At 47.9% G+C, this 11,957-nt stretch overlaps 1 protein-coding gene across 1 annotated transcript; it reads left to right on the top strand.

Annotated features, from left to right (window-relative positions):
* Window positions 1-1,847: 1,847 nt before the first annotated feature.
* Window positions 1,848-6,629, top strand: LOC130193017 (alpha-2Db adrenergic receptor-like). The gene is made up of 3 exons (XM_056413319.1): window positions 1,848-2,099; window positions 2,348-2,713; window positions 5,191-6,629. The coding sequence occupies exons 2-3, from the start codon at window positions 2,402-2,404 to the stop codon at window positions 6,319-6,321; spliced, it is 1,443 nt and encodes a 480-aa protein (XP_056269294.1). The 5' UTR covers window positions 1,848-2,099; window positions 2,348-2,401; the 3' UTR covers window positions 6,322-6,629.
* Window positions 6,630-11,957: the final 5,328 nt, after the last annotated feature.

The following is an 11,957-nucleotide window of genomic DNA, read 5'->3' as shown; positions in this document are numbered from 1 at the left end:
CACACACACTGCTACACACACTGTCAGAGTTAAAGAGAGAGACACACACACACACACATTTAGGCAGGAGGTGTTGCGGTCCGGAGACAGACGGAGAGTTTCTGTCTCTGAACATCAACGAACACAAACTCAGAGAAGATGAATCACTTTGTGAATTTAGTTTTTAAAATTCACAAATCTAGGTGTGATTCGTCCTGAAGCTCTGTGACCTTTGACCCTCTGAAGGTCGGCATGCATTCTCTCTCCTGGCCACCAGGGGGCGACTCCTCTGCTTGTATAGAAGTATACGCTTCATGTGTTAAAGCTGCATTCTCTCTCCTGACCACCAGGCGGCTCCTCTGGTTGTATAGAAGTCTACGCTTCATGTGTTAAAGCTGCATTCTCTCTCCTGACCACCAGGGGGCGACTCCTCTGGTTGTATAGAAGTCGACAATTCATGTGTTAAAGCTGCATTCTCTCTCTTGACCACCAGGGGGCGACTCCTCTGGTTGTATAGAAGTCTATGCTTCATGTGTTAAAGCTGCATTCTCTCTCCTGACCACCAGGCGGCTCCTCTGGTTGTATAGAAGTCTACGCTTCATGTGTTGAAGCTGCATTCTCTCTCCTCTTTCCTTCTTTCGTTTTATTTGTAGCTAGTGTTACCTTTCATTTCCTCTCCTCTACCCTTGTCTCCTCTCCTCTTTCTTCTCCTGTCCTTTCCTTTTCTATTTCGTCTGCTCTCTTCTTTCTCACGACTCCTCTCCTATTCCTTATTTCCTCTTTCCCCCCTCCTTTCTTTTCCATCTATCATTGTTTTCTCTTCTCTCTTTTCTCATCCTCTCCTCCTTTTAACTTTCATTTCCTCTCCTCTATCATCGTTTCCTCTCTTCTCGCCTCACCTCTATACATTATTGTTTCCTCTCCTCTTTTTGTATCCTCTTCTCTCCTGTTCCCTGTTTCCTCTCCTCTCCTCTACACTTGTTTCCTCCCTTATATTTCCCTCCAGTCTCCTCTCTCTCTCTCATATCCTGCCATCCTTTTTCTTTTCCTCTCCTCCCTGCCACCCATTTCCTTTCCTTCATTTTTCTCTCTTCTTTTGCTCCTCTCCTCTATCCTTCTTCCCTCTCCTCTTCCCTCTCCTCACATACCCTCCACTCCCTCTCTCTGTCCTCCTTTCCTCTTCACCTTCTTCCATCTCCTGTCTCTTTCCCTTTTCTCTTTCTTCACCTCTCCTCTTTTTAATCTCCTCTTCTTCATATTTACCTCTCCCTCCCTCACAATTGCTCATCTCCTCTTCCTCCCTTTCTTCTCATTCTTTGAGTTTCCTTTCCTCTTTTCATCCTTGTATCTCCCCTCCCACTCTCTCTCTTTCTCTAGCGCTTTCCTCCTCTTCATTTCTCATTTCATTTGTCCTCGTCTTCCTATCCTCCTCTCCTCCTCCCGATACATCTCCTCTTTCCTCACATCTTGTTTTTGTCTTCCTTCCTTCCTCTCCTTTCATCCTCCCACTCTCTCATTGTGCCCTCCTCTCCTAATACCTTTATCTCATCTCTCCTTTCATCCACCTCTCCTCTCCTCCCTCTCTCCTTCATTCCTCATCTTCCTGGACTTTCTCTTTCCTCTTAAATCCTCCTCTCCTCCTTCAAGCATCAATTCCTCTCTCCTAGAAATGCATCTCCTACTCTTTCCTTTCATCGGTCTCTCTCTCCCCTCCCTCCCTCCCTCCCCCCTCTCTCTCTCCCTCCCTCTCTCTCTCTCTCTCTCTCCTCCTGGTTTCCAGCCGTGGCGAGCCAATGAACAGCAGCAGTGTCACTCATCACGACACGCATGAAAGTGAGGACGTCTCGTTTTTCTTTTTCTTTCTTTCTTTCGTTCTCTCACCTCTTTTCTTTTCCTCTCCGTCCCATTCACTCTTTTTTCCGTCTCTACTTTTCGGTCCTCTTCTCCTCCGGCCGCATCGATCCGATCGGAGGACTCGCCGTTCGACTCCCGCATGTCTCTCTGCTCTTCCGTTTCATCCCTTCTTCGTCCCCGGGCGTCCCGGTGGCTCCGCTGCAGCGGTTCCACCTCGTGGCTCCGCTGTGATTCTCAATGGACATTTTAATTGGACGTTGTCGGAGGTATGACGTTCATCTTCTTCCTCTCTTTCTCTCTAACTTAAAGCCTGAGATCCGGCGGAGCGGCGAGATGAAGTCCGGCGTCTTCACGCCGCACGGGAGCCTTTTTTATTCTTAGATATTCGATATCTGATATTTTGAAGATGGTGAAGGATGTATTTTTTTTTCTTCCTGCAACCAAAGAGACGATTCTTCTCCTTTTCTTCCTCTTCTCATTTGTTACTTTCTTCCGTTTCCCTCGCGGCTTGAAGACGTCTCGTCTGCCCTGATCCCCGAACTCCAGATGGGGACGCCGTGACGCCGCGATGGACTTCCCCGACTCGCCCGGCGCGTTCACGGCCGCGCCGCCAAACTCCTCGTCGGAGAGCGTCAACCAGACCTCCTCCTCCTCCTCTTCCTCGCCGAGATCCCCGCCTCACTCGCAGGTGGCGTCGGTGCTCATCGTGCTGGTGGTGTCCGTCATCATCCTGGGCACCGTGGTGGGCAACATGCTGGTGGTGGTGGCGGTGTTCACCAGCCGAGCCCTGAGGCCGCCGCAGAACCTCTTCCTGGTGTCGCTGGCGTCGGCCGACATCCTGGTGGCCACGCTGGTCATCCCCTTCTCGCTGGCCAACGAGGTGAGGCGGCGCTCCGGTCTGCAGCTGACCTCAGTTCAGTTTATTTGTGTAGCCCATTTTCACAAATTACAAATGTGTCTCGGAGGGCTTTACAGTCAGTACATATAGACATCACTGACCTTTGACCTCACATCGGATCAGGAACAACTCCAAAATAACCCTTCACGGGGAAAAAAAGGGAAGAACCCTTCAGGAGAGAACAGAACAATAGATGTCATGTGACCTGATGAATCATTACAGAGTTACAACACATTCAATGAATATGACAGAGTGGATGAAAAGTTGGTAGTCGGCATATTCCACGATGGAAACCTCCACGATCCATCAGGCAGATGGAGGTAGAGAGGAGGAGTGGGCGGAGTCTCAACAGGGCCATGGCATAGTTGGTAGTCGGCATATTCCACGATCCAGACCTCGATGATCCCTCAGGCAGATGTGAACGTGTTTTCGGGTTCAGGTAGCAAGACGTCACGAGGCTTTGAAGCCGTCGCCGTCTTTGTCAGAAGCTCCGACCGTGGCAGAGTCTCGTGGATGCGCCTCATGGCGGTCTGTCGTGGGGCGTTAAGCCAATGCGGAAGTTCATCAAAAGCTACTTTCTCTCTCCTGGCCACCAGGGGGCGACTCCTCTGGTTGTATAGAAGTCTATGCTTCATGTGTTAAAGCTGCATTCTCTCTCCTGACCACCAGGGGGCGACTCCTCTGGTTGTATAGAAGTCTATGCTTCATGTGTTAAAGCTGCATTCTCTCTCCTGACCACCAGGGGGCGACTCATCTGGTTGTATAGAAGTCTATGCTTCATGTGTTAAAGCTGCATTCTCTCCTGACCACCAGGGGGCGACTCCTCTGGTTGTATAGAAGTCTATGCTTCATGTGTTAAAGCTGCATTCTCTCTCCTGACCACCAGGGGGCGACTCATCTGGTTGTATAGAAGTCTATGCTTCATGTGTTAAAGCTGCATTCTCTCTCCTGACCACCAGGGGGCGACTCCTCTGGTTGTATAGAAGTCTATGCTTCATGTGTTAAAGCTGCATTATCTCTCCTGACCACCAGGGGTGACTCCTCTGGAGGGGTTAGGGTTCTAGGTTCTGGTTCCCTCCAGGAGGGCTGAGGGTTCTGGGTTCTGGTTCCCCCCAGGAGGGGTCTGGTTCTGGTTCCCTCCAGGAGGGGTCTGGTTCTGGTTCCCTCCAGGAGGGGTTCTGGTTCTGGGTTCTGGTGCAGACGTCGTGAATCCAATGAGCGTGTCCTCGTTCATGTACCGTCAGACTGTGACGCTCCACCCGGTCAGAGGGAACGTCTTGACCTCTAGACCTTCCTCACGTCGGCGCTCGCCCATAAGGTTCCCTCCCTCTCTTCCTCTTCGCCACCCGGTAATTAAAGCTCGCTGCTCTTCACTCCTGCTGGACGCCAGACGCTCCTCCTGGTCTTCACGTCTTTATTAATACGCGTTAGGTGACGTCCTCGAGGACTTCTGGTCCTCCAGGTCCCTCCGGTTCATCTTCCTCTCCTCCTCTACATCACTGGTTAATCTTCCTCTCCATTTCCTCCTCTGTTCATCTTCCTCTCCGTTTCCTCCTCTGTATCACTGGTTCATCTTCCTCTCCGATTTATCTTCCTCTCCGTTTCATCTTCCTCTCCGGTTCCTCCTCTGTATTCATCTTCCACCCCCGGAGGAAACGAGGACGCCGCGGTGGAGGAAACACGGCGCCGAGCGGCAGAAATTAATTAGACGAACATGAACATCACGACGGCAGCAACAAGACGGGCAAAAGAAAGTTGGCTCTGTATATAAATAGTCATGCATTTATAAAATAAACATAATTTAATTGCAGAAACAGTCAGAAATGCAAACATATCAAAAGGATTTATTACAGATTAATTGGTATCAACGTAATATTTATTCCAGCCGATGAGAAAAAATAACCGTGAGACGGTTTTGTCAAAAGGATAACGTGAGTGTACCTGCAGTACTGAAGTTGTCCACCAGAACTCATATTTATATATTTAATAATCAAATTTAAAGGCTCCTAATGTTATGTATTAAGAGACTGTCAGAAACGGCCGTAATAATTTACATTAATTTAATGATTTAAAAAGCGATACAAGGCGGTGAAACCCGAGTGATGATAAAGATCCGTCGCTAAGCGGGGATCAGAACTCCGTCTGAACTTTGACCGTCTCCAAAACCGTCTAAATGTCTCCAGCATGAGAAATCATATTTCATCTTTTAAATGTACTTCCGTCGGCTGCCAGAGGAAAGAAAAGCAGGAGAACTCCCGGTGACTGCAGAGCTCCGGAGGAATGACGCGATGGAGATTCTGGCAAAGCTGTGAAAAGATCGCCGGCTACAATCATTTCCGAGGGACTCGTCGAGACTCTAAATGAATAAAGTTGCGGTCCACGTTGCTGCGATGAGACGGACCGCTCGGTTGTCTTGCGTTGTTGAATTTCACGCGTCTAACTGGTTTCTCTCCCTCCAGGTCATGGGCTACTGGTACTTCGGCTCCACCTGGTGCTCCTTCTACCTGGCTCTGGACGTCCTCTTCTGCACCTCCTCCATCGTCCACCTGTGCGCCATCAGCCTCGACCGCTACTGGTCCGTCACCAAAGCCGTGAGCTACAACCGCCAGCGGACGCCCAAGCGCATCAAGGCGATGATCAGCGTCGTGTGGCTCATCTCCATCGTCATCTCCTCGCCGCCGCTCCTCATGACGCAGAAGGAGGAGGGCGGCGGCGACGAGTGCCTCCTCAACAACCAGACGTGGTACATCCTCTCCTCCTGCCTGGTGTCCTTCTTCGCGCCGGGCGTCATCATGATCCTCGTCTACTGCAAGATCTACCGCGTGGCCAAGCAGCGCGCCTCCACCGTGTTCGTGGCCAAGAACGCGGCGGAGCGCCGGCCGTCGCAGTCGGAGACGTGCTTCGAGGGCGACGCCGCCAGCTGCCAGCGGAGAGGCGGCGGCGGCTTCGGCGGGTCGTCCGGCTACGAGATGGAGAGCCCGCGGCCCGCCAACCGCCACAGCTCCTCCAACGTGGACAGCAGCAGCAGCCGGCGAGAAGAGCTGGACGACATCGACTTGGAGGAGCGGAGCTGCAGCGCCGTCGCCAAGGCGTCCGTCTCCTTCTCCTCGGCGCTCCGCTTCCCCAGGAGAGCCGGCGGCGGCGTGAAAGCGGAGGATGCGGAGGGCGGAGCCTCCTCGAACAGCTTGAAGCCCCCGCTCCGCCCTCCGCCGTCCTGCGCCTCCATATCGTGGGTGTCGTCCGAGACTTGCTCGCACCGCCTGCTGCTCCCGTCCCCGGCGCCGCTCCGCAGCCGGCGGCGGACGGCGCTGTCCAAGAACAAAGTGGCGCAGATGCGGGAGAAGCGCTTCACGTTCGTGCTGGCGGTGGTGATGGGGGTCTTCGTGCTCTGCTGGTTCCCGTTCTTCTTCACCTACAGCCTCCACGCCGTCTGCAGGGAGAGCTGCACCATCCCCGACTCGCTCTTCAACCTGTTCTTCTGGATCGGCTACTGCAACAGCTGCCTGAACCCCATCATTTACACCATCTTCAACCGGGACTTCAGGAAGGCCTTCAAGAAGATCATATTCCAGACGCATAAGAGGACATGAGTGTGTGTGTGTGTGTGTGTGGCACAGACCCGGCTGCAGAAACAAATTAGAGGGGGGGCATTAAATTTTTTGGGGGGGTCACACTTTTTCATGCTACATTTTATTTGCTTCAACGGCTCTGTGGCTATTCCTACGGTGCTAAAAACTCATATTTGGCTCTCATTAAAAGGGGCAGTTCATCCCCAAATCCAAAAACAAACAAACAGTAGTGTAGTGTTATGTCTATTTATTTAAATGAAACAGACAAAATAGACAAAAAATATAATCTCAATAATATATATATATATATAATTATATTATAATAAATATAATATAATATCAGAAATAAAATCTAGGTAACATAACTTAATTCTTTCATTAACACAAGAAAGAAAACCAATAACTATTTACAAAAACTCAACAATATAGCATTCCTGCAAAGAGGATTAACGATGCGGACGGGAGCGAGCAGGAAACAGCACCATGCAACACCCATTCCACTAGAACGATGATTACGGAAGTCAACACTGAAGTAAGCATTCATGCAAGGAGGGTTAGCTACAGCAACTAGGGAGCACAAGGAGCACCAAGCAGTGTTACCTTCTGCCTGCACTGCAAAAACTCAAAATGTTACCAAGAATATTTCTTTTTCTTTCCAGTCAAAATGTCTAATTTCACTGAAAATAAAACACATTACCCAAAAAGTAAGTTGTTTTTCACTTGTCACTTGCTAATTTTCAATTGAAATAAGTAGAAAAATATGCCAGTTTATTATTAAAAGAAAATAAATAAAGTGAAAAGTGTAATGAGACATTTTGACTAGAAATAAGACAAATATTCTTGGTAAGTTTGTGAGTTTTTGCAGTGTGCAAGAAACGCAAAATATGGAGTATCTATGAGGTCAGAGCTGGTTGATGTGGCCAGGGAGAAGGAAGTATGGGGTCGTCTGCTGGAGCTGCTACATCCATGACCCAACCTCAGAAAAGATGATGAAGATGGATGGATGGATCTGTGAGGTGTTGTCCTCACACATCAGGCAAAGTTCATATGCTGGTGGTAACCCTGTTTGTTGAGAGAGAGAGAAATGAGGTCTAGGTTTTAAAAGCCTGGAGGAGACCTCAGAAATAAAACAGACAAAGGTTTAATAACTCACTTTTAGTAGAGTGGCAGGCGTTGTGGACTGTGTGAAACCTCCTTAAAACACTGTCCTTCCACTCATTCCTAAATTTCCGAGTCAAGTCCTTCTCAAATGCCAACTGGATCAGATTGGCCTTGCGTTGATGAAGCATAGTTAGGCGATGTTCTGTGTAGACATTTTTGAGCGTGGAAAACGAATTTGTGCTGGCTCCAAAAGTCAGGCCATGTTTAAATGCTGTGAAGACGGTGGGCATTGCTTCCAGCGGCCTCTGGAACTGTTTCAGAATCTGTAAGGATTGAGAAATTAGGTTGAAATCAATATAATAACCATAATGATTCCCCAGACACCAATATACATTAAAATATGTATGCAGTTGAAAAATTAAATAAATGCTCATCTCATTGAACCTAATCATGTTAGATGTGATGTTTGACTGCTTGATGATGGCTTGATGCCAAAACATATCAGTGTTTTAAAGGTCCCAAATGACCATGCCATGACATTAAAGGCTATTTAATCCTTTTAAAAGGAGCCTTATAGCTTTTGAGATTTTTGAATACAATAAAAACAAAATTGAACTTTCGACTAGCCTTAATAACCTGTTTCATTGTCCACTTCTCCTCATCCGTTGGAGAAGACTCTTTCATTTGTGCCCTGAGGAAGTCCACCTCGAATTCAGAGTCCACAGCAGGTGTCTTGGTGAGGTCAAGTAAAGGCTTCACCTTGCTGGCATCCAAGAATGTCGCTCAGGATCCAGGGCATTGAGTGCCTCCATCAGGTCACAATTATGTTTCAAGCGATTTTCATTTCCCACATACTGAGTCAATACAACTATAATAAATCCTGCGTAGCTCTGTATCATCAGTATCTACTCGTGTGCAGATTTCCTCAACAACATAGTCAGCAAGGGCAGAGTTTTGTCGTTTGCTCTTTGATGGTCTTGTTGTAACATTGTCACAATGTGCCAGGATTGTCTGGAATTCTGTCTCAGTGCGGATATTCTCAAGACAGGTGCATGCACTGCTGATGAGCTGCAAACCTAGAAGAAAATACAAACCTCCTTATTGTTACTGTACAGAATATAACAAAATTAAAAGTGCAGCATTACATGACAAGACGGAGAAATGAAACAAAACAAACACATCCAACAGTAAGTTCTAAAATATTGTGTAAGATACTGTACATAAGTACACTTTTAATTGCATTTTTCTAGACTAACAAAAAATATATTCTTTCTTTACCTGTAGCCAGATCCATGTGTTCAGACTGCAACATCTTATTTGGGGGGTCAAGATACGAAAGGATCTTGTGCACCATCTCAGCAATGAACTTAAAGCTGGGCTCAGACATGCTATGCCACAACCCCGTTCTTCAGCAGCACATCTGCTCCAAATGCCCGGGTGCTGGTGATCTCTTGGAACAGTGTGGATAGGTCATCAAATGATTTCAGAATGACTGAGACTGTAGAATACAAAAAACAACAACTTTAATATCTTCAGGCAGGGAATCACAAACATAGAGCATCATCATTATCAACTATCAACTATGGACCATCAGTCCATATCAACATACCTGTAGCAAAATGTCCACTCCATCGCTGGTCCAGTAGGCGCTTGAGTGTCTCTCCTTTGTAGAGAATGGCAACGGTCGGTCTTCTGCAGAACTTGTACAGCATGTTACACACACTGAAGAAATCCATCACTGCCTTTTCCGCTGCCAGGGCATGGGTGACCACCAAATGCAGCTGATGGTTATAACAGTGGACATATGGTATCTCTCTGTCCAGTTTTTGCTGCAGCAGTTTCTGTACTCCTCCATGTTTACCCGACATGAGTGAGGCACCATCATATACCTGACTGAGGATTTTCTCAGGGCTCAGGCCAGCTGTGGTCAGTTCTTCTATGATGGTGTCAGTCAATGTAACTGCATCTCCTGGTCAGCAGTGGCTATTGTTAGAGGCCAGTTGGTTCACACAGTTCATTCACAAAGCGGAGAACTATGGAGATATTCTCTCTCCCTGTTGGGTCTCTGGTTCCATCCGCTTTTAAAGTGTAGTACGAGTCTCCCACTTCTTTTACTATGTGCTCTCTTACTAAAGCACTCATTATGTCTATTAAGTCATTTTGAATGTCGTGACTTGTGTATCTTGCATTGTGAGGAATAGATTTGGCTATCTTTGCTAGTTCTGCATCTTTCCTTAATGCAAACTCAAATAGAGACAAAATAGCCCACATCCATCCTCATTCATTCCACTGTATGCATCGTGGTCACCTCTAAAGGGCAGTTGGTTCACAGCAAGGAACTCCACAACATCAATAATTGCAGACAGATAATATCTGTTGCGCTGCAGTTGGTCGGTGTTAATTAATGTTGAGATTTCCTTACTTGTGTGAATCCGTCTTTCCTTGTCCCTCCACATGGCATCACAAGTCAGGTGCTCTTTGGATGCAGCGTGCTTGTGGAGTCCTTTTCCAGTTTCCACCGCATGCTTCCAGTCACGGAACCCAGTTAGAGTGAAGGTTGAGTCAGTGGATCTGGGTCCCTGAAACATTCTGCATGGGTAGCAGTATGCAGCATCTGCCTGAACTGAATACTCCATCCATGAAAAGCTTCCATACCAGGAACTGCAAAATGACCTTTTTTTTCCTGAGAAAAGGCGCGGAGGAAAGTTCTGCATGGACGGTCTTTGGGGCTTCTCTGTGCCAAGGTCACTAGGCTGCAATAACCTGTTGCTGTTCCTCGCAGCTGCAGGAATGTTACCGTCAACCGTGTTGTTGTTGTTGTTGTTGTTGACGTCTTCACTCACGTTTCTTGCATGCGGAGTTAATGTTACGCTGCTTGGCGCTCCCAGTCCTTGTGCTCCCTAGTTGCTGTAGCTAACCCTCCTAGCATGAGTGCTTACTTCAGTGTTGACTTCCGTGCTCATCGTTCCAGTGGAATGGGTGTTGTATGGTGCTGCTTCCTGCTCGTTCCCGTCCGCATCGTTAATCCTCTTGGCATGAACGCTAGCCGCCTTATTCTTCTGAAAGAAATTCCGAATATCCATAACGGTTGGTGGCGACGCCGCGACGGCGGGACGTAACGTTACTGATCTGTTGACAGCGATAGTATGATTCAGTGACCCGTGACCCGCCCCCTCTACCTGTAATTGGCTAACACGTTGCTAGGCTGGTTGGATTGGTTGAATTATAGGATCGACGAGTCGAGATAGGAATAATAAGATGATGGCAGGCTACTCCGACGAAAAAAACAAAACCCAAATAAAATAAGATAAAATAAATAGCTTCTAGTCCAGGGCGGGCACGGCTCACTCATTGGGCGGGCACGGCCCCCCAATGCCCGCCCATGCCGCCGGGTCTGGTGTGGCATCACATCACACAGAAACAGACATTCCAAGCACAAATGTGTGAGCACACAGTTTTAATCCTGTTTTCCACTGTCATACCGACATTAAAGGGCTCGCCACACAGCTTGCGTATTGATTTATTATTCAACTGCTCCTTCATTTGTGAAATAATTCACTTTTCCATTCCAGCGAAACCACAGGAAGACGATCACGACACGCCGAGTCGAGCTTCCGTGATGCAATAACACTTCAACGTTACACGGGCGACTTTTCTGCCGGAGTCTGAATGTTAATTAGGGGGAAATGGCGGCGGGGCGGTGAACCCGTCCCCGCGGAGCGTCGACTTGTCAGGCGGACTGAACTGAAAACCTTTGTAGTCGCATAAGAGTAAATATATACATAAAAGGAACTGAGGGGAGAAAAAAAAACCTGCTGTTTAAAAAAAAAAAAGATTACGCAATGAGTTTTTAAAGGGACAGTGTGTCGGGTTTTGTGGCACCTAGTGGTGAGGTTGCAGATTGCACCCAACTGGACCGCCCCTCCATTTCCAACAGTAACGGGTCTTTAGAGTCGGTGTCTGGTTCGTCTGTACATTCATGAAAACAGTTATTCGAGTATTATATTTCATTTCTACCACTACACCCCCCTTAATGATGCACAATGTGCATTTAAATGTGCGGGATCACAGGTTTTCGTTCAGGTCGTTTACAGAGATAACAGCTCTGGGTGTCACATACTTGCTCTCCTCATGGCTTCCTGCGCCTCAGAGTATTTGAACACCAGCAGCACCCAACAGTTTAAACTTGTAACTAGAAGTAGACACGGATTTGGAAAGCCCGGTGGAAGTTCGCGTTCCTCTGTGCAGCAGCAGCGTTCTGTTGACGCTGCACCGCTCCGGGGCAAAGGCATCAAACATTCATGAGCTTGCAGACGGGCTGAGCCTCACTGTACTGAGGACAATGGAGAAGGAGCAGAAAGGAGAACATTTGAATAAATATAATGATCAGGCTCAGGGAGCTGGAGATTATTATTCTCTGAAGCTCAGGATGATATAACTGAACCCAACACTTCCGATTCCACAAATCGTAAACCATTGACTCAATGGCTTCATGCAGATTGGGGGTGGAAACCAAATGCATTCTGTTGCTTTTCGTTGAGGACGATGATCCATCA

This window comes from Pseudoliparis swirei, chromosome 4 (genome assembly GCF_029220125.1).
Source record: "Pseudoliparis swirei isolate HS2019 ecotype Mariana Trench chromosome 4, NWPU_hadal_v1, whole genome shotgun sequence".
NCBI lineage: Eukaryota > Metazoa > Chordata > Actinopteri > Perciformes > Liparidae > Pseudoliparis > Pseudoliparis swirei.
This window is presented reverse-complemented; position numbering and strand designations above follow the sequence as displayed.